General features: G+C 41.1%; 1 protein-coding gene across 1 annotated transcript in view; it reads right to left on the minus strand.

The window, feature by feature from the left end:
* Positions 1-22,422, minus strand: part of MGAM2 (maltase-glucoamylase 2 (putative)) — a 68,749-nt gene that overhangs the window by 38,832 nt on the left and 7,495 nt on the right. Inside the window, exons 7-22 of the mRNA XM_088800404.1 lie at positions 21,848-21,947; positions 21,010-21,122; positions 19,639-19,764; positions 17,337-17,468; positions 17,146-17,244; positions 15,786-15,793; positions 14,327-14,432; positions 13,333-13,417; positions 10,970-11,087; positions 6,101-6,272; positions 5,446-5,562; positions 2,777-2,931; positions 2,548-2,632; positions 1,634-1,690; positions 1,044-1,168; positions 116-204 (exon numbers count right to left, since the gene is read on the minus strand). Of these exons, the coding sequence (XP_088656530.1) occupies positions 116-204; positions 1,044-1,168; positions 1,634-1,690; positions 2,548-2,632; positions 2,777-2,931; positions 5,446-5,562; positions 6,101-6,272; positions 10,970-11,087; positions 13,333-13,417; positions 14,327-14,432; positions 15,786-15,793; positions 17,146-17,244; positions 17,337-17,468; positions 19,639-19,764; positions 21,010-21,122; positions 21,848-21,947 (1,687 nt within the window). The remainder of the gene's footprint in view (positions 1-115; positions 205-1,043; positions 1,169-1,633; positions 1,691-2,547; positions 2,633-2,776; positions 2,932-5,445; positions 5,563-6,100; positions 6,273-10,969; positions 11,088-13,332; positions 13,418-14,326; positions 14,433-15,785; positions 15,794-17,145; positions 17,245-17,336; positions 17,469-19,638; positions 19,765-21,009; positions 21,123-21,847; positions 21,948-22,422) is intronic.

The raw sequence follows: 22,422 nt of genomic DNA on the forward strand, positions 1-22,422 counted from the left end.
CGAAGAAATGGATTCTAAGCTACAGAAATCGGCATCGATGACAACAGGGTTTGCGCCAGCCCGCGGTGACGAGTTCCACGGGGCACTGCAGTGATGGGACCATAAGGAGATCTACCTGCAGACACACCATCATCCCAGTACAGCTCGCCCTTTGCTTCTCTCTTATAGTCCAAGGCAATAATGAGTCCCAGGGAATTCTTCCGACTGTGAAAGAGCAATTCTCAGATTCAGAGAATGAAGAAGAGATAGAACTATATTAAACCAGCTCCCTTCATGCCCCATGGACATAGAATCTCAGCGGCTACTCTAGAAGCTGAGTATGTATTGACCTTGTATGGGAACATGGAAGCTGGGTGTGAGTAGACAGCAGAGGTTAGTAGTGAATGAACCCAGGAAGAACAGTTGGAGGTGACGGTTCCTACTGAAAACTGAGTTTGCGATAATATTAACAATTAGCATTATTGGATGCAAACTATGGGCCAGGAACAATTCTAAGTGTCCTATGTATATAAAATCAGTCACATTGTTTCATTCAAGCCTCATAATAACTCTAAAAAGTCAAACTATCATCATCCCTGGTTTACAAATGATAAATAGAAACACAGAGAGTACGTTGACCTGGTAACACATCTGGTATATCGTAGAGCTGGGACTAGAACCCAAACTTTCTGGCTCTTGACCTTGCAGCTATGTTGACTTTCATATGATAACTTTCGTCTCCTATTTAACTTGCATTCTCTCATGCCTTAGGAAATCTACTTGAGGACAATTTCTGACCATAAGGAAATCCTCATGAGTGATTGTTTTGACTGTTCTTATAACCTGATTCAATCCAGAAGTGAAAGACTAAGGAAATGTAAAGGCTACATTTAGTCCCTGCTAAATAAAGACCAAGATGCCAATTTGGGGCCAACCTTACCTTGAAAGACAGGGAGGAAGATCACTGACTGGATATGTCTTCCCTTGGTTTATCTACTTTTCATCCCTATTGTAACCCTTTGGAGCAGGACAGCAGTCACACCTTAGAAGAGTGAGGCACTTACCTTGTCTCTGTGGTTGTGTTTGGCTGCTGGGTGGGAAATATGTAGCCCCCTCGAAGGTGAAGTCCTATCTTATCAGGGGGCAGTAGCATCTCCACCAATTGTTTCCTCCATTGGACGGCTACTTGCTAACAAAGGAAAACGGATTAGACAATAGGCCGTTTGGGCTACGTGGCACCTCGGAGACCTTGTGGTTCAGCGGCCTCATTTTAAAGAAGAGGAAAACAGAGACCCCAACTGAAGTGACCTGCCCAAGGCATACACGTAATAGATAGCAGAGCTGGGTCTCCAACCTCCCCGATTTTCATGCTGTGAACCCACAACTGGGCTTTAATTCTCTCAGTTTTCACAGCTGAAGTCCTGTTACAGCTGTGTAATCAGCAGGTGGACATAATGAAACTTCCCATCAGCCTAGGCCAGTTATTCCAATGATTTCACTGTACATTTGGGAAGGCCTTCCGCACAGAAAAGTACCCACAATCAACGGAAGGAGAAAGCTCGTACGATCATGCTACCCCAAGCTCCCCACACTGCAGCCTGGGCGCCGCCTCTGCCAGAGGCAGGTGTGTGGGCCCCACGGCCGCCTCACTTACTGTTTCATAGTCGTACCAGATGGCGTCGGGTATGTATGCTTTCACGCGGTCCACACCCTAGGGGAACGACAATGAACAACCACATCAGGAAACCCCTTTCCCGTGTGCACAGCAACGCCACACGTGGCTGCCTCAACAATCCTGAGGAAGGCTGGCACCTCCCCCCCTACAAACAGGGGCTCAGATACTCAGACAGGTTGGGCAGTTTCCCAAGTTCGTTTTGCTTCGAGGCTCCGGACCTTTCTAAGAGAAGCAGAGACGATATGCTTGCACGGAGTTACCTGTGTAATCTGACAGGTGGGCAGAGCCTGAAGCTGCCAGGCGCCCAGGAGAGCCTTCAGCACGACCCCTTGATGGTTAGCAGGACGTGCCATGAGATGGTGAGGTGTGAACACCAGCTCCACGAGTATGTTGGCAAATCTTCATGTTTCTACACTAGTTGCCATATAACAGACCCCTCCCCTCCCTCCCCCACACTCTTCCCCTCACCCCTGCCCCAAATCACACTCAGGGACGGTACTGCGGTCCCTGAGCCATGGACACCCTTACCCAGCACTCCTCTCTCCCTCGCTGCTCTGCTCCCCACCTCTTCTCTCTGTCTAACTCCAAGAGCATGTCCCGTTTGGTCAAAGGGAAACACGCACAGATGGCCAGCCCAAGGCCTCTGGAGCCCTGTCCGTTCAGACGCGTCAGGGCGAAGGCTTTGATGTGATCTTGCCAAATGGAAACTGTTTGCCTTGGGGAGGCAGATGGTCCAAGAATCATGAGTTTTCTAATTTCTAAACTTTCATGATCTCTCCCTCATTTATATTCATGTTTATATTTAAATGCAGCCAAAGAGACCCAGGCCTCAGCGTGTAGAGCCAGGAGAACAAGGGTGATATCCCACCCCATGGTTTAGACTATAAACACACTTCATAAAGAACAGGCGTGATGAGGAGTCCAGGCCCCCACAAGAACTGCTCGTGCACCTCCCAGGTAGCCGGGTCCTGGTAGAACCTGGAAAACAGAGAGGCAGGTGAAGGCTCCATATGGGAAGGCAGTACATTATACGGCAGCGAGGTCCTAACGAACCTTGTTCCTACGAACAAGGACAGTGACATTACAATGTGAAGGGGAGGCTTTGCAGGTCAGGACACTTACTCATGGACCAGAGGCCTCGCTACAGTCTCGCCATAGGCATGGGCGCGGTAGAAAAGGGTGTAGAGATAGGGCAGCAGGGTGTAGCGGATGTTCAGATAATGTCTGGAGGAAATCAGCAGCTGAGAGTTTTCACCAAAGGCAGCAGGGTCCTGGTCCTACACGGGAACAGAAGCAATTACTAACTATTTCCGTCGTATTTGAAAAGTTCCCTTCTGACAAGAAGTTTTCTCGAATGAAAGCAGCTGTGTTCCCCACCTTAAAGATGTCAAAGCATTTCCAGAACTGAAAGGATCTTGGGCCTAACTCCTTAAGTTTATAGATGAGAAAACCAGGTCAAAATTATATGACTTTTCCTATGTAAAATTGCAAGCAAGTGGCAGAGTTGAAATTGGACACGTCTTCCAATACAGCTCCATGGCGGCCTCAGGGTGATAAAGGAACCCACAGAAATTACCAAGGAGACAAAGGGACCATAGGGGGCCCTGTTCCCCCCAGAGCTGCTCCAATTTATTTTATATATTGAGGTTTCTCATAATACTTCATTTGGCAAATAATAATAATAAAGTTATACTACTACAAAAAAGAATTTGAAACCCATACATTGCTATAATCCATCATGATCTATAATCCATCTTTTCCTTTCCATGCACTTTTATGACTTGTCTAGTTTGTAATATTTTCGCCATCAAATTTGTTTTATTTTCTCTATCCCGAAGACCGTGACCTCTATTTGTTCTTCAATACACAAAGTGCAAAGAAATCACAAAGACAGTTTTTAGCAGATTTCATCCAAGAGCAAAGAAACAACCCTTTAGAAGGGTAATCTAATTTTCTTAGGACCCAGGAACCAACGTTTTCATTCAATGATGGACACTCATTTTGTTCATTTTCCTTGTATTTGGAAAGATGCGACATATATGTACATCTTATTTAGACTTGTCATCCTGTACTGTATCACGGGGACTAATTTTAGAAAAACTGATCTGAATGTATTCTTTTCTTTTGTTCCCTAAGTAGCCCATTTTTCCATTTCAAATAGAACGACACCGTGTGACCAATCTATGCCTCCAATGCAGGGTTCAATGAAAACCCTGAGGCCAAACACCAAAGAAGATACCACTCAACGGTCTCCATCACTCTGATCTCCAACTGAGAAAATCTAGAGCAGCACAATTTACTCTGGTGGTCACGTGCCAGACGGGGCTAGTAAACACTTAAGATGTGGTTAGTAAGACTGAGGAACGGAACTTCTCATTACATTTAATTGTAGTTAATTCAAATAGAAACCTAAAAACTGAACTGATGTACAATAGTTTTTCTATTACACATAATTTTATTGTTTTGGTAGGAAGACGTGTCACTCCTACTGCTGAAAATTTAGCTTCCAAATGAAGATGTGCTGTGAGCGTAAAATGCACCCTGAATTTTGAAGACTTAGTATAAAGAAAAGAATATAAAATAGTTCATTATTAATATTTTTGCATTAAATGCAGGTTGAATTTATAATGCGGAAGGTATATTGAGTTACCTAAAATATATTAAAAAGAATTGCTCCTGTTGCTTTTCACTTTTTAAATGTATAGTTAAGCACCCACGCGTGGCTCTCATGATCATTCTGTTGGTCCGCAGGAGTTGAGAGGAGAGAAACAAGCACCATAACCTTGCAGCCTGAGTGCTCTGAGAGCTCTTATCTGTGTGAGTCCTTCCAGGCCATTTCTTCAGGAAGAGCACCTGCCCTCCCTGCTCCCAGCCCCCTGCTTAGAACTCAGAAACGCTGCTTCATCTAGATCACAAATGGCTGCGAGAGCCCAGGGATCAAACACTTTGAGGATCCGACTGCAAATCTTTCCCAGGTTAGAGACATTGACAATTGGACAACGGCAAGAACTAGAGCGAAAACGATTATCAGTAAGGTACTCTAATGAACCCATGAAGAGGCAAACCACTCAATTTGAAACATTCCAGTTGCAGATTACTTCATTAAAAGAAAGGGCATTCCACTTTACTTGCTCCTGCCATCACTGAACATCTCCCTAAGAGGGACTTTCAACCCATTTTATCTACTCGCCCATCAAAAATGTGATTTTGTATAGAAGAGGAGAGAGATGGGATGAGTTATGAGAAGTAGTGGGGAGTGGTCTCCCAAACCACTTAAAGAAAGACGGAATGTAGTAACAAGGTGAAAATTATTTTCAGGTCACTAGCCTGCCCCTCCCATATCTAGGAGTGGTTTCCCTCACATTAACCAAAGTAAGATACCAATGGACTCCAACTGTCCCATCTTATATAAGGTGGTAACAGAAGCGATAGCAGCACCATAGAAACTTTAACAACCCTTCTCACCTTTGCTGTTGAGTTTCCAACAATAAAACCATTATATCATCTAAAGTTATCTATATCTATATCTCTATCTCTATTTATCTATCTATCATCTATCTATCTATCTATCTATCTATCTATCTATCTATCTATCTATCTATCTATCTATCTATCTACCCTTTTCCACACACCCTTACCCCAGTATCCTGCTTTTTAGGTCTATCACCCAAAACATATCTATTCTGCTCCTGCACTTAGGGCCAACCCGTAGGAGTTTCTTCAACCCCTCTTTGAGAACAAGTAGATCAGATAATCCAAGAAGTTCTCAGCACGTCTCTTGGGGACCTTACCCTGAACCCAGGCCCATTGTGATTCCTTGATAGTGGATAAAATGCTCCAAGCTGCATCCATCTTCTGCAGAGTTCCTCTGTGACATTTAGTGAATAACCACAGATGTTGGCACCAACCTGGAGAATTAGCGCACATATAAACACAGTGATCAGGGAGGGAGGAGAAAGTGTTGACTGTATACCGAAGTGATAAGGGAAAAGAGAATCTCGCTTATTTCCATCATTCCATGACTAAAGAGGCTCTGGGCTTTCAGGGAAAAGTCCCAGCCAAGGGGGAGACGGAAGCAAGTGTGCATCATGGGTAGATGAGAGGAAGACTGATTGTTACATCAAGGGCTTCCCTCACTATTAGGTTCCCAATTTCATACTTTGCTATTCACTGATCATCTGCTGATGGAATTTTTCTGTGATTCTAATACATTTTACTTACACTTCTCTTTCCTAACCTCAGAGATCTCCTGAATGACAACCCAGTGATGAAGTGTTACCATCCTATCTTCAGAAGGCAGCTCACACCACACATAAAAATGGATTTTTCCAATACATATCACAGGGAGACATATGCTCCTTGGTTTTCAGACACCTCAAAGACTGATCATGGAAAGAACGTCCAAGGACAAAGCTTTAAAGCTCCTTGGTTGACAGTGAAACTCACCATGGGGATGCCAAACAGATTGAACTCAAGGATACTAGGGATGGACCATCGGAGATCATCCCAGGTGGCCGCGTTGTCCCCCAACCAATGAGCAGCAAATTTGCCAGATCCAGCAAAAGTAGAACGGGATAAGATGAAGTTCCTCTTATTGTGGAAGATCTGCTTCAAGGCCCTGAAAAGAGACACTGTCAACTGAACGTAAAGTGAGCTGGGGATGTCTAGGACTTCCCTGTACCAAGGGCAGCAGTGGGCTTTCCAACCAGAAGAAAACATCAGGTGTCATCAACCAGGTGAGCAAACTAGATTAGTATTTTCAAGAGCTTCTTTTGCACATCTGGGTAAGGTTTCAGACCTCCCATAAGACGGTGCAAACCTCTCCAGTCCAGCTCTCCAAGGAATTTCTCTAGGCTCCTGTCCTCCTGACTATGTTTTCTCCATCTTGTTGGATCTGGTTGTGCTCTGGCCCTTTGGTCGACAATACATTGGAACCATGGGACCTTGGCTCGATCGCCTTCCTCTAGAAAATGTGTTTCCAACGTCCCTTGGCTCCATGCCTTGCTGCCCACTCACAATCCTGTGTAGCACAATACTAGCTCAGGTGGGAACCCTGTACCTGCTGCTTGCCTTAGAGGAGAGTTTGTATATCAGCGGGGGCTCTGGGTAGCTGAGTTCCTCTGAAGTTTCAGAACTTATTGTCAGCAATTCCCAGTGTTAGCAAATCTTCATCTAGGCAAACCCATCTTAATTGAAATGAATCAGTCTCCAAAGATGACATATGATACTCTTTACGAAGTTAAAAGCAATTAAAATAGAAAATATTATTTTCAATGTATTAAATATAAAATAGTACATATCAAAAAAGCTATATGGGAAGGGATTCAGAAAGGATGGGGGTGGGGGTGGGGTGGGATAACAGACAATTATATGTAGGCTATTTTCCTAGCTGTTATTTAGAACATTCTTTTTGCATAGGAACGTCACCGAAATACCTCTCCTTGCCTTCTTCCATGCTCAACAGTTCACACCTTCCTTTAGTGTTCTCAAACTGAACAATAATGCAACTACAGGATGGTAATACCTGAGCCACAATTGCTTCCAGGTCTTTGCAGGCAAGCTCTTCTATCTTTCCTTCCAGTACATGGTCTTGGACAAGCGTACCACCAGGCACTGGACAATTCCTCACTACCACTGCCTCAGGGTGTTATGGGGAGTGTGTAAATGCAATGCAACGTGACTTAAATTGACAGAAGGGAGAAAATTCTGAAGGAGAAGACTGGTTTGAGGACGTCAAGTGCTCCATTCTGACAACTGAATGGCCAGAAACAGGGGGCTGATGGAGGCGAGGACTCATTCTCCAACTCCTCTCCTTATTTCTCCTTGATACAGCCTAGCAGATGGTTTCTTTTATTCCCATTGGCTGGAGAGTTTACTGCACTCTGCAATTATCAGTCGTGCAAGAAACACACTCGGGTTATATAAAGTGAAAGCGAAACAGGGATGAAGTTATCTGAGTTTACAGTTTAGAGTCAGGCCATATGGTAACATGGATTAGATAACAGTCTAGTTTTTTTTACAGCTTAGAGGAAAAATAATATTCAGAGGCCCTTAAGTCTCTGTTTTGCATCTCTCAGGTTTGGCCTATTTATGGTCTTGATATCTGAGAGGATCTGTTCTCTTTCTGCTTTCAGCCCAGAGAGAAGTGAATTTCATTCTCTGGGTAGACCAGGAACCCCTGTCCCCAAACCATATTTCCAGCTAAGGCCAAATATTCATCAGATCTATGACTTCAATTCTCCTGATGGCCAGTTCCTACTGGATGAATATCTTATCTGTTGTTTTAACCAACTCTGCCTGATGCCCAAAGGCCAAGTTCCACATATTTCCACTGTTCTCTGGGAACTCAGACCTTTTAACTATTAACCATAGTTGTAAGAACACATTAACCACCCCCATCGTGATTTTACAGCAGTTTTATCATATAGAGACACTAGCAATAGAGCGATCTGAAACTCTCTTTCCCTCCTCCTGCCCTACCTGCTCCTTCTTTTTCACCCTGGTCACTTACCCACTTCCCCCCCCCCACCCCCACCTTCCATTCTTAGATAGAAGTATCTAAGAGTCACAATAGAGCAGAACAAGAAACGAATGTGGGAAACGTCAACCCAAGTCTCTCATTTCAAAGATGATGGAAGTGAGTCTTATTCGTGTGAATTTCCCAGGAAAAATAGAATGAGATAGAAAGAAGTCAGAAAAGAGAAGATAACAAAATAAGACATGTTGAAGCTCTTCTTTTAATGAGATTAAAAAAAAACTTGCATTTACTGGACAAGGCCTCTCTCACCTGGACAGCCAGCATACTGTTAAGTCATGACGGCAAAATGGTGCTGGAAAACGAAATAAGCGCAGTCTCTGCCTCTCGTTCATCAGATCCCCTGTGGGCCTACCTTGACCTTCTTGTTTTTCTCAGTCCAGGCATTTGCTCAACAAACAGTGTTTAGTACATACGCTATTCCTCGGGCTAAGTATACAGGGGTTACTGTGTCTTCAGGGAACTTACAGTCCAGCAAGACAAAAAAGCGAATATTTAAAAATTATCATGCAAGGTGTTTGCAGAATAAGCACACTGCAATATCAATAAAGGTAGTGCAAATAAAGGGGGAGATCATCTTTCCTAGGACTGTCAGGAGGTTTTCCAGAATTAACATCTGAGGTGAGGTTTTCAAGGTAAGTGCATGTTTGCAAAATGGACAGGGCGGGGGTGGCCATTCCATACAGAGAAGACAACACATGCAAAGACGTGGGAGAATGAAACAGCATTTCAATGTGGGCACAATAGCAGTTATAAAATATAAGGAGCAGCCACGATGAAAGAAAAACATTAGGAGAGGGTTTAGTTATGAAGTGCCTTACAATTTTGTGAGGGTGCCTGGATTTTGTTGTATAGAAAATACCAAGCCACAGATCATTTTTCACGGGATAGAAATGAGCAGACGTGTGATTCAGAAAGATCACTTTGACAGCAGTACAGAGGAGCGCTTTTGAAACAATAACACACATTCAATATATCCAGGGGTCTTGTTAAAATGCACGTTCTGATTTCCAAGGTCTCGCGTGAGGCCCCAAGATGCTACATTTCTAGTATGTTTCCAGATGAAACTAATGTTGCTGGTCCTTGGACCACACTGAGCAGCAAGAGTAGAGGACAGATTAATGGGAGATAAAGCTAAAGTCAGGGAAGGGAGACCACACATGGGACTAGTGTAAGCTTTGCACGAGCGATGATGATGACCTTAGTTAAGAAGTGGGGACAAAAGGCAACAGTTACAGAAGTGCCTTAGAATCAAAAGGATCGAAGACTGATTGCAAGTGAGGGTGTGATGGAAAAAAAGAACTCAAGGGTGATACCAAGTTTCTCACTTGGGAGTCTAGGAGATAAGGATGGTGTCGCTACCGAGCAAGATAGGGAATTTAATGGTTTCAAACGTGATTAGCCAGACTGGAGGCTGGGCCGAAACACATCACAGAGTAAGGTGCATAGTATTAGAAGTACTATAAGATATCCAAGTAGAGAAGGTCAGAGGGTAGTTTTGGACATTGGGCTCTGAAAAATAGGGAGAGATCTACGTTGGAAATACAGATTTTAAAATTATCAGAATAAATTACAGAAACACCTGACAAGGAATATATTACCTATACATTGGCAGAAAATGTAAAAAGAAGCCTGAAGAGGGACCCCTAAGACTTATCAATAGTGGGAAGAGAGGAAAAAGATCCAGATACAGAGGTTGAGAAGGGACAGCTGGGAAGAGAGCAGGAGTGACAGGATAGGGTGGTGGCTCAGAACCAAAGGAGCCAAGTGCAAAGATGTGGTCGCTGAAGTCAAATAAAAGAAGGACCAAGAAAAGTCGCATAAAGTCCCATCAAAGTCTCGCTGCCCCTAATCTCCACTATGGAGTTCTAGAAACACCGGAACAAAAGGAAACAAGCAGAGAGAGTCTAAGACATTCTTTCCTAAGCCACTGGAAGGTCCCCAACAAATCTTCGAGCACTTTAGTTTCCCTGTCTGTTTTGCAAATTTAAAATTAAAATCTTCTTAAGCTTAGCCCCAAATTTCTTGCTCTTTTAGGTATAACGATTATATTTTACCAAGGAAGGAACGTGGTGGGGGAAGTTTGCAGGAAGCTAGCCCTCAATTTACAAAGTTATCAGCAAAAAATCCATGTGACAAAGTATGAAAAGGACTGAATACGTTGCAGGAAACATCTGTTGCTTTGTTAGACTTTCGTAATGAGTGATGGTGGTGGTGGTGGTGTTGGTGGTGGTGTACGTCTTGGGAGACACACAGGGGACAATTGAGAGGGACACTGGGACAGGCAATGAAGAGGAAAGCTAGGAGGGCGTGGTATAAATTGCCAGATAAATACAGGACACTCAGGTACACTTGAAGTTCATATAAACAATGGATAATTTTTAGTATAAGTATGTCCATTGCAAACGTAACTGGGTGTCCTGTATTTTTATTTGCTAAATCAGGCAACCCTAGTGTGATAACCATAGCACATTCAGTAATAGTACACAAGCAAGGGCTGACTTCTAATTGGGGGAGTGGGGTGTCTAAATACCTTGCTCATTCTTGCCTGCTAGTATCCTTAAAACCATTAGGTTCCTTAGTCACAAGCCAATCAAAAATAATCCTGCACAGAACCAAGGGATCAGATAAGAAGACCTCTTACATAGCCTGTAAGATCTGAGTTTCTAGATCCCGGTAATTACAAAACATATTTGAAAAATATGCATAGAGATGACAAAAGAAACGTTCCATTTACCAGCTCCCCAAATCTAGAATTAGGGAGAAAACCACGTGCTTACGAGTCTGTGGCTCTTGCCATTAAGTAGCCGTACAAGCTGTGGACGTCATAATGAAAGCTCCAATAAAACTCGGCATCCATGCAGAGGGTTCCTGCAAAAAGCACGCGGTCCAGAATTCCTGTGGGGAAATAACCATCAGTGAGGCACTTCCGTCTCTACCAATTCTAACAAAAATAACCACCCGGTCATTTGCTTCCTGGTTCCTGTACCTTCCCCACCAATCTCCACTTGACAAAAATCCTTTCCAGATTTTAAATTCTATCCTAAATGCCACCTCCTCCCTGGGGCCTACACTGACCCCTCACTGAGATGAATCATTAAAATTAATTTGCATTCCCTTGAGCTCACAAAGGATGGTGTTCAGTGGAGGCAACCCAGAAACAACTCAGAGCAATGGGAAGTTGCTCTGAGATGGAATATAAACAAAGTACGCACATATATCTACACACATTTAATCGAGGAGAATTGAGTGTATGAACAGATATGAGGTCAGTAAAAAGGGAACATATTCACTCAGATCACAAGCATTCACACTCCAGTTATACTTTTTTATTTTTTAAATGAGAAATGATATTTAGGTAGCTTCATGAATAAAAACTCAGCTCCTGCCTCTAGAAATCACCATTATTACTGTGTTACCCCTTTCTCAGGCCTCAAATGCTCAACGTTTTCTGTCTTGTGGCCTGACATTTTGTTCTTCCCCTTCTTCTCCTTGTAGACCAATAACTGGGGGCCATATCTGCCCTCCTTCATGAAGCCTTGCCTATTCACAGAAACTTAGTCGGAGGCACAATTCTAGAAAATGGTAGAATCACGGAAGACTGAGGTTGAGTTTTTCCCACCAGCCCAATAGAATAAGCGTTTGGAATGAGAAATTATGTTTAATTATAAAACAGAAAGAAAATATTTCTGGTACAGCTCAGTTTGTGAACTGAGATTCACAATCACTTCAGCGAAAGGAAAGGACACTAAGATTTCTCCACCGGCAAAGGTAATTTATTTAAGTCTTTCTCATGCTAATGTGTGCTACCTAATCCTGAAAAGGTGAAAAGCAGGTCAGCTATGAGGCAAAGCAACGGGTCATATGTAGGTAGAAAAAATGTTTGCTGGGAGGTAAGGAATGAGGTGTATGCCAGAGGCAGGCAGAAAGTGAGGAAATTGCAGTGTTCTGTAGAAAAAAAAGATAAATTTTGGCTAAGAAGAAGATTAAGAGATTAAAAGGGAAACATGATAAACTGATCCACAGTGAAAAACATTGGGGGAACATAATCTGAGCTGAGAAGTATAACTGGGGGAAGCAAACCATAGGTTTTGCAAGTTAATTGGTTTGAAGTCAAAATTCCTTCTAAAAAGTTTTCCACTCCTTCAGTAACCAAAAGGGGTAAAGAAATGGCTAAGGCTTGGCCCAAGGGAGCAAATGAAGTGGACAAACCGGAAGAAACTGGCTGAGTCTAGACAGATGCTCACCAAGCCTATACCTTCTTCCTGGGAGTATGAGATTATATTTCACATTTTTCCTGGAAGTTTAGCTAAGACTATATGATTGGACTCTGGTCAAAGAAATGTGAGCAAATGGAAAACAACCCAGTTCCAGTCCTGTCCATAAAGCTCCCTCTACCTTCTCTCTCCTTCACCTAGGAAGCTAGAAACAAGGGACTCCGAGATGAGAGAATCAGGCAATGGAAGTAACTAGATCCCTGAGTCACTGCTTGGATGAGAGCCACGCTCCTCACACTGGAGTATTATATGAGCAAAAAACAAACTTTTATTGTGTTAATCCACTGAGACGTTGGTGTTCATTTGTTTCCACAAACACTATACTGTTTCCCAAACACACACACACACACACATTCTTTCAAAATCAGGGACTGGAAAATTGACTGACTAGAAATGGGATTTATAAATAAGAAGAACTAACAGGATCCATTGATGCTTTAAATTATCAGTACTGAGATAAACAAATACACCAAAAAAGTTAATAAAATTACAGATTTAGTCCAACAGAAGCAGTTTGTATTTCCGATATTCTGATATGCTCATAAAGTTTAAAATTGAACCATGTATATGAGATTTAGAGGAAGTGAACAGGATGGAAGAATGCAGTACTCGAGAGAGGAGACACAACCACTCTATCCTAAGGAGGTGTGACCTTCACCACACACTTGCCCTTGGATTATAACAGCAAAAGGTGGTCAGAGACCAAACAAAGCAACAAGGTCTCCAGTAGAGGAGTGGTCAGAGGGTTGGGGTGGGGGCGTCCCTTGAACTGGGAAGTGAAATGGCTCTCGGCCACACTGAGTTCCACTGAGGTTCTTTTAAACATGGCTCATGTCTACATCCGTCGCAAACAGATGAAAACTTACGAGGAGTGAAAGGAGGATAGTTCAAACTGTTTTTTGCACATCGATGATCAGAATTTGGGTAAAAGTTCGATACTTCATCCATGTCCTTCAGAGACACAAAGTATACAAATGGAAAATGTTACTGACATACAGTTAGTTGTTGAGGAAAGTTTACTGAACTAGAAGCCAGCTATCTGGGGTCTCTTACTGATTTTGGGATATTAAGGAACCTTCCTAAATTTTCTTGACCTCTGTTTCGTCTTTTAGATCTGATTGTATCTAAGGTGCCTTCCAACTCTAAATGATATCAGGCACATTTTATGTTTTATACATTGATTTCAATCATTTAATTAAGAAATACCATTCCAAGGGCTGATTCTTACCTTATTAAGTTATGCTTTTATTGTTGCTGATATTGTTTCAGTATTGTTTTAAAGAACCTAACATAGGATAATATTCTATTTTATAATGTCCTGTTTTTTTTTTTGTTGTTTTTTTTTACTCAATGTGGGGCAAGAAGAAGATATAATTGAGATAAAATCCATTTCCTTAAAATATATTAAAAATAGCTGATGCATGGTCCTGCTAACAAATAAATTTTCAAATTTCAAAGAAATTTCCCCATCTGTATCCTCTAAAAAATAAAAGGGGCTCATTAAATTCTTCTCTAATGATTAAGTTTAAATTGAAGGAATCATTGTTACAAATAATAGCAACTGTAGTTTCTGATAAAACAGTTTTTTTTTAAGCTCAAAGACAGTTAATGGAAGAAAAAGCTGAGACTAAGAAAAAGCAAAAGACTTTCTCAAAAAGAAATAACCAGTTGGTGGTAGACTGAGAATTAAAATCCAGGGTTTTGAGGGGTCTAATTTATTGCATACAAGTGTGGCATTATGTAAAAGGATTTTAAATACCGCTATGTGAAACTATTTTATTACAGCTTGGGATCAGAGTTCATTTCAAAACTTGAACTATCCATCTCCAAAAGATCTTTGATCCTGGAATAACAACTTACAATCCACACTCCATCAAACTCCAGAGTTTTATGAAACATTTTGAACTCTTCTGTCCACCACTCAGTACAGACTGGATTCGTGTAATCAGGAAAGACAACAATGGGGCTGTTGGGAGGCTCCTGAAGAGCAAAGAAAAAGAAGGCAGCTGTGGTTGTTACTTTGTTCAATGGTTTCCTCACGCATTTATTGCTGGCTACGATTTCTTCTACTAGAAGTCCCATGGATCTTGTCATTGTAGAATCCAAATCTGTGACTCTCCCCTCCGAAACTAAACGGTAACATAGATGCAAAGAACCAATGGGAGAAACGAGAAATGAAAAACGACCGATTCTATAGTTAAGAGGCCGTCTTTTTTCTCTATGATTAAAAGAAAAGTACAATTTCAGTATGTCAGGCCAATTGGGAGAAGAACTATTTAAAATACTGGAAAGTCTAACTAGATAAGGTTTAGAAGGGGATGATTGAATTTGTTTAATGTGTTGTTAATTAAAGGTCATCTAAAACCCGCTTTGAATAATGCTGTTTATAAATAATGTGTTGTTTTTTGGCATATGAACAAATCTTTTTTAAATGGCTAAATGAATTTTGTGCTACTTACTCAAATCAAATATTTCTTATTCTACCTTCTCTTCCTATGTATTCCTACCGAAGATGAGCTTTTAACATTTTCCACAAATAGCACAAAGATATAACCATAGCCAAATTACCGAAAATTCTGAATTGACAGGATACAAGCTTTTGTGCATACATTCTTGCTTATTTTCCCAAAAAAGGTTATAGGTTGTCATTTAGGGACAACTTTACACTCAGGGCATATAATGAATATCTTACCGTATGTTATCTGATCTTATCTAGTTACCCGTCTATCATCTCCTGGTTCTTTGTTTTAGGTGATGGGGCACCAAATAATAATCAGAGGTAATAATCAAGCTCAGAAACAGGTGATGTGGCAAAGGAATCACCTACACCACCATTCTACCTGGAGCAGGCCTAGGAAACTTCATTCTAACCAAATTCCTTTCTAATTAGCCCACATCACATCTACTACTACCTCTGCCAACATGTGAGATCAAATGATTCACGTTAGCCACTGGTCAATGAAGCCATTAATAATTATCTAATTAAATTTCTGTGCTTATATATCAATTCCTAATTATACACCACTCCAGGGCTACTGACAATGACTCCCAGGTCTGGATAATCTACTTTTTAGATCAACAATTTTTATGTGACCGTCGCCTCTGAGTTTTTAGGTGCATATAAATACCGGTCTGCCTGATATTTTAGAAATTCATTTCGAACAGAACAGTAAACACAAAGAATTAGTTTGGAAAAGGAAGGAACTGTCCTTGCGGTTTCAGGAAGGGTTAGAATCAATGAAAAAGAAAGCAAATAGAATCAAGTATTGTAGACAAAATCAATGATAGGAATTAAGTGAGCAGTTATGGAAGGAGGTACCAATAACCCTAAAGAGACAAGTTTTGCACAGTAAACTGCCCAGGAGCAACAAGAATTGCAGCCACATGAACTTTTGGACGAAATACCAGTTTTAGTAACTCTCCCGCTAACCCAGTCATCTAGGGCTGACCCTACACATCCTAGGAAGACAAGGTTGCCTACATGATTTGATGTAAAATACTCTCAAAGGCCCAGCTGCCCTGAAAACACGTTCCCAAGCACCTACTCCAATGCCGGAAATGGCTACCTTAGAATAAGGGCTGGGCTCTCTCTATTCATCTTGTAAATTAAAAATATACTAGCTGAGTGGCCGGCCCGGTGGCTCAGGTGGTTAGAGCTCCATGCTCCTAACTCCAAAAGCTGCCAGTTCAATTCCCACATGGGCCAGTGGGCTCTCAACACAAGGTTGCTGGTTCGACTCCCGCAAGGGATGGTGGGCAGCGCCCCCTGCAACTAAGATTGAACACGGCATCTTGAGTTGAACTGCCGCTGAGCTCCCGGATGGCTCAGTTGGTTGGAGCGCGTCCTCTCAACCACAAGGTTGCCGGTTTGACTCCCGCAAGGGATGGTGGGCTGCGACCCCTGCAACTAGTAACGGCAACTGGACCTGGAGCTGAGCTGCACCCTCTGCAACTAAGACTGAAAGGACAACAACTTGAAGCTGAACGGCACCCTCCACACTAAGATTGAAAGGACAACAACTTGACTTGGAAAAAAGCCCTGGAAGTACACACTGTTCCCCAATAACAACAAAAAAAAATCCCCTGTTCCCCTTCCCCAATAAAAAAAAAAAAATCTTTAAAAAAAATATACTAGCTAAGATAGGATTCCCATTAGCCTATGAGCATCTTGCTATATTTTCACAGTTGAATTTATTGTCTTGGGAAAGAGATGGACATTGTGAGGTGGGAGGACTTTAAGAATAAATGAACTCTCTTCTAATAATATATTGCTTCTCAGATATCAGCATTATTAGAGGGCTAGGAGCTAGCTTTTTAGAGACTAGATCTTAATTATTCCCACTGCAAAAAAGAAATGAAAGTTATGTGATGTGTTAGAGGTGCCATCACTATAATGGCAACCATATTACAATATTTAAATGTATCAAATTGACATAGTGCATACCTCAAATTTACACAATGTTATATGTCAAATATATTTCAATTAATAAATACATAAATCCTTCTAAATTTTAATCACTCTACTATTACATCTACTGGTTTAAACATAATAACAGAAATCTCTAAAGCCATGAAAACAGTAATGATACCATAACTTATCTTCCACCCATCTTCATACCAAAAGTACAAATTTCCCCAAATGACTGTCGTTTACTCTGATTTTTTTTTTGAGAAATTACCTGCTCCATGTAAAAACCATTTTCCCCGAAGATCCATACTCTCTTTTTACTTCCATTCTCATAGGTTTTATTCCCAGAATCACTTGAAATGCCAGGATGCTAATAAAGAAATAAGATAAATATTGCTTTTATAAATTTCTTTTACATGTTTAAAGGGAATACTAGGCAACAGAGTAAGTGTTTGACCGTACCATAATAATGACATATTTTAGTCCACGTTCCTGTAAGCTCTTGGCAAAACTTGGGAGACCTTTATAATCCTTTGTGTTAATAGTGAAAGCCTTCTTTTCATCCATGTAGTCTACGTCAGAGTACTGAACATCCTGGAAAACAGTGCAGGCCGGTTAGAACCTAGGAAATATCACCGGGCAGATAACTAGTTCTTGATCATTAAAACTGAAGTCATATTTCTTAATGATTCTGGAACTTCCGGGACCTGGCTATTTCCAAGGAGTAACTACGCCCTTTTTGAAAGATGCAGACGCCCTTTGATTGCAGTTTTATCTCTTTGCTCTGACAGATACATGTCATACGGTTTTGGGAAGGACCTGAGGGTAGGGACTGTGTCTTCTTCAGCCCTGCAATTTGACGGCTTGGATGCTTGACATAGAACAGGCGCTCTGCAAATGTTTGTCCGAATGAGTCCGTTAGTAATGTTATCATGATGTACTAACCTGACCCTAAATATCAAGCTAGAATATATCATAATAGGAGAAAACAGTCTTCTTGCCTTATAGAACCGCTAAGGTAATAACTAAGCATGACAAATGGCAAAAAGATGGAGTTTTAATTCACCAAACTCTCCTGCATACATTATTTTTGTGTTTTCCTACCAGCCTGTGTGGTGCAGGTGTTCTTCTTAGTGAGATGATTGACCTGTGGAGGGGTTAAGTGACATTTCCCAAGGTCATGTGCATGAACGGGTGTGGGGTCACTTGAGGCTTTGGTGACAGACCCTTCAACTCCGGGTGCTCTTCTGTTCCAATCTGCCACATATGTTCAAGACATATGAAGGTCTTCTAGGTACGTATTCCTCTCATGCATGAGAGGCTCTAGGTTACAGGCCCAGAGGAAGGAGTGGCCTGTGGCCTGTTGCCATGGTAGCACCATCTGTTCTCATACTGGGCAGTCACGGTGGGAAAAATCCGATCCGTGGACGAAAAGCTCCTTTGTTTCTGAATCGGCAGCTCCTCAAAAAAGCCTTTCCCATTGGAGGCATGAGGGTAGATTGAAACCAACATCACACGTAGTCAAAAAGACTACTTTTGAATCCTGGGCCTGCCATTTATTAGGTCGGTGCAAAAGTCATTGCGGTTTTGGAAATTGTTTTTAACCTCTTAAACCGCAATGACTTTTGTACCAACCTAACAGCTAGTTGTGGTGACCTTAGAGAGGTTAATTAACCAAGCAGTGTCTCCATTTCCTCATTTTCAAAATAGCAGTAAATGAGCGTTAACCATGCATGTGAAAGCACTTTGTAAAACAATAAAGACGTGGCAAGGTTTGATCTGATTTCTCCTGGAATTGGCTGTTTGCAGATAGTAGATAGGGGAGAAGTCAAAGAAATGCATAATTATTTCCTCAGAACGTCCAAACTACACACAATGGGCATGTTTTCTCACAAGAAAAAGTCATCTCCTTGCCTGTCCTCATTTCTACTCTGAGACTGAAAAATCCTGACGTCCGGTATTTCCACCCATAATATCTTTCTTCAGATATTAACCAAATAGATGCTTCCATCCAGTTCCAAAGATCTAGCCCAAAATAGTTTTGATAACTTCATTAGCCACATGTTATGCATCTCCAGAGGGGGACTTTCCAAACAGTACACACTTAATAATTGTCTTTTTACTTACTAATGGACATTGGACATCGTAAATACTACTTTACAACCATGGAGCTTTCAAAATTAGCCTGCTGGATCCGGAAGGATTATATAAGGTCACTAGGAGAAACTCACTTACTATCACTCATCATTATAATCAGCAGCATTTATTAACCATGTCACCCCAGATGTTGCTTCCTCTTATAAAACAGTAGCTAACTTGGATGGAGTTTATCTTATGTGTTATTAGGTTGGTGCAAAAGTAATTGAGGTTTTTGCAATTATTTTTAACCTTTTAAACTGCAATTACTTTTGCCTCACTCTAATACATGCTTTACATGTACAGTATAAGGCATTCCTCACTACCAGCCCACCAAAGTAAGACTTACATTTACATTTTATAAAAGAGGAAGCTGAGACACAGAGGTGGTAATTAATGAGCCCAACATTGCATAGAGCTAGGAAGAGGTAAAGCTAAAATTCAAAATCATTTCCATCTGACTCCATAAACTACACTCTTTCCATGATGACATAGATATAATTTTGCACACAAATTTATGCAAGTAGGTGTGTCTATCTATCTATCCATCTGTACTTGTTCCTAATAAATTGAATTAGATGCAAAAAATAATAGAAAATGGTGCATGATAAGAGAAGTTGCAACTTACATATGGGATCCCAGCTTTAAGAGTTCGGTTTACAACCTCTCCCAATCCCTCGAGGTTCCCGTAACCCCTGCGACTAAGCTGGAATCCAAGATTCCAGTAAGAAGGCAGGAATGGTCGTCCAATGAGCTGGAAAGAGAAAGAAGTATATAAGTATTCAGAATAAACACTGTTCCAGCACCGTGTCTGACACAGAAAACTTGGTCACCATTTCATTTTCTGTAAAGTCCCCAGATCTAAAATACCAGAGCCAAGAGTAATCAGCTGGGGTGACTGGCAAAATTCCACAACACACATCTTTCTTTTTAAGTATTTAACTGCGTTCCTGACAACTACACCACCAGAAAATAATGGGATTTGCAGAAAATGCTTGACTAACAGTGTCTTCTTGGGGGAAATGAAGTTCCATTCATTCACACAATAAGTATCTTCTGAGTGTTTAAGACGTGGCAAGGGCTGATGTAGACACTTGGAGTAAGGCAAACACCGTTCTGCTTTCACAGAGCTTAAGGGATATAAATAAATGTCTAACAGGATTTCAGAGAGTAGAAATGCGCTAAGGAGAAAGAAAAAGGACTGATAGGATTAAGAGTGGGATGGGTGAAGAAATGCCAGACTGTTTAAAATCCAAGTCTACAAGTTATCCAAGCCAACATTCAAAGAAGATGCCAGACAGAGTCCTGTCCAATTGTTCCCTGAGGGACCCTGTCACCCCGTGTGACAGTCCCCTCAGCAGGGTACTTTCTTTCGTGCCCCTGATTTCCCTCCCATACAGTTTATTTGCTCATTAATGGCATTTATTCAAAAGTGTTTCCAATTATAATTATTCCAGGCTGTCATTTTCTATTTGATTATAACTCTGCTGGCTCCTGGGACTATATTTCATGTGCTTTTATGTGTCACCTTGAATGAATCACTTTGCCTTTCCGATCCTGAGTGTTTTCGTCTGTAAAGTAGGACGTTTGGCCAAATGGTGTCTAAAGTTCCTTCCTGTCTTACAGTTTGAGTCAAAAATAAATAGTCCGATTCCTTTTACATCGTTTCTTTCCACTCAATTTTTATTTGTTGGATGAAGCAATAAACTTTGCTGATTTGTCACCTCATATCTTTGGAGTGCTTGCTCGTTCATACATGGTTGGAGTACGAGTTCCTTGAACACAGGGCAGCCCATGACTTATTTTTACAATTGCTCAAGCCTTCCACGGCACCTCTCAATAAATGTGCATCAGAATAAACACATAAGGAATGAAAGACTCAGAATCCCAGCCTTCATAATCCATAGTTTTCTCATAAATGTTATTTTCTCATGTTAATTTACAACTAGTGCATGTGGTAACAGAAATAAACGATGACTATCCAAATCCAAAGCCATACCTCCAGGTATTCCTGAACCACTTGCTCTGGAGTATTTCCCAGGAACACATAAAAGTCAAGAATGCCCCCGGTAGTGCGGTAAGTGATTGCAGGCGCAGGCTGAAGGGTGACCTCTGAAAGGATTGAAGGGAGCATTATTAAAATTGCATGCTTGAAAATATACTCTACTCCAGAATGTAGATACCTGAGCTCCCCCAAACAGTCTCAGGCTCATTGTGAAAGAGATGAAAAATTACACCTGTTCCTTTTTTGTTTTAGATGATTGCCAAAGTTTATCAAAATATGAAATGAGTAAAGCACCCATTGGTGATTTTTTTAAGAGAAAGATCAAATTGTATTTTAAGCTGGCCATATAAAGATGCAAATGTCTGGGATTTGCTAGTGACTTAACCCAAAGGAGAAGTTTTTAAAACCTTATTAGATGAATGTAACTACAATTAAAAATACAAATAAACCCTTATTAGAGCAGCATTAATACAGAAGTTGGAAGAGGAAGATTCTGGAGTAGGGAAGGGTTGGGCTACGAAAAACAGCCTCGTCCACATGGTGAAATCTACAGGTATCTTTGGAAGATGTCCATCAATGGATCCTATTACCTACGGAATATTATGGGACAGATTACATGAAGAGAGTACCCTGAAGCAGTTTTCAATAAAATAGCTCTCAGCATGAACCGGATTTGTAGACAGGTTCATCTACTTTCGGTTTCCAGTGTCTACAGACGCACAGTAGGTCCAAAATGCCTCTGGTCAACAGTGGTCTCACCATGAAAGTCATTTTTTTCTTAAAGCAACATCCCCAAAACATATCCCTTCCAAGATAAAAAGACGTTTCCTACCCATCGCATTACTGTTCATCAGGAAAACCCCAAAAGACGAGCCACTGGTGTCTTCAAGGCACAGGAAGAACGTGTGAGCTCCGTACAGATTAATCATGCTCTGCCAGCAAAAGTGAAGAGAAACAATAGTATATGTTTACAATATTTTTCCTCACCCCAAAGTAAAATAAAAAGCCACACACACCATGGACTTGGTTAACACTTGATGTAGGTTAGTATTGTACCAAAAAGGGATTGGAAAGGTAACATCAACTGGCAAATGGATAAACAAAATATGATACAGCCATACAATGGAATACTCTAAGTAACAATAAGAAATACTAATACATGGTACAACATGAATAAATCTTATATATGCTATACGAAGTGAAAGAAACCGACACAAAAGACCATGTATTGCATGATTCCACTATGTGAAATGTCCTTAATGTTTTAAAACTGGATTATGATGTAGGTTACACAGCTCAGCAAATGTACTGAAAAATCACTGCATTGTACATTTAAAACGGGTGAATTTTATGGTGTATAAATTATGCCGCAATCAAGTTTTTTTTAAAAAAAATTGGAAAATATTT

This window comes from Rhinolophus sinicus, chromosome 8 (assembly GCF_057876585.1).
Source record: "Rhinolophus sinicus isolate RSI-liver-muscle chromosome 8, RSI-T2T, whole genome shotgun sequence".
In the NCBI taxonomy this organism is placed as follows: Eukaryota; Metazoa; Chordata; class Mammalia; order Chiroptera; family Rhinolophidae; genus Rhinolophus; species Rhinolophus sinicus.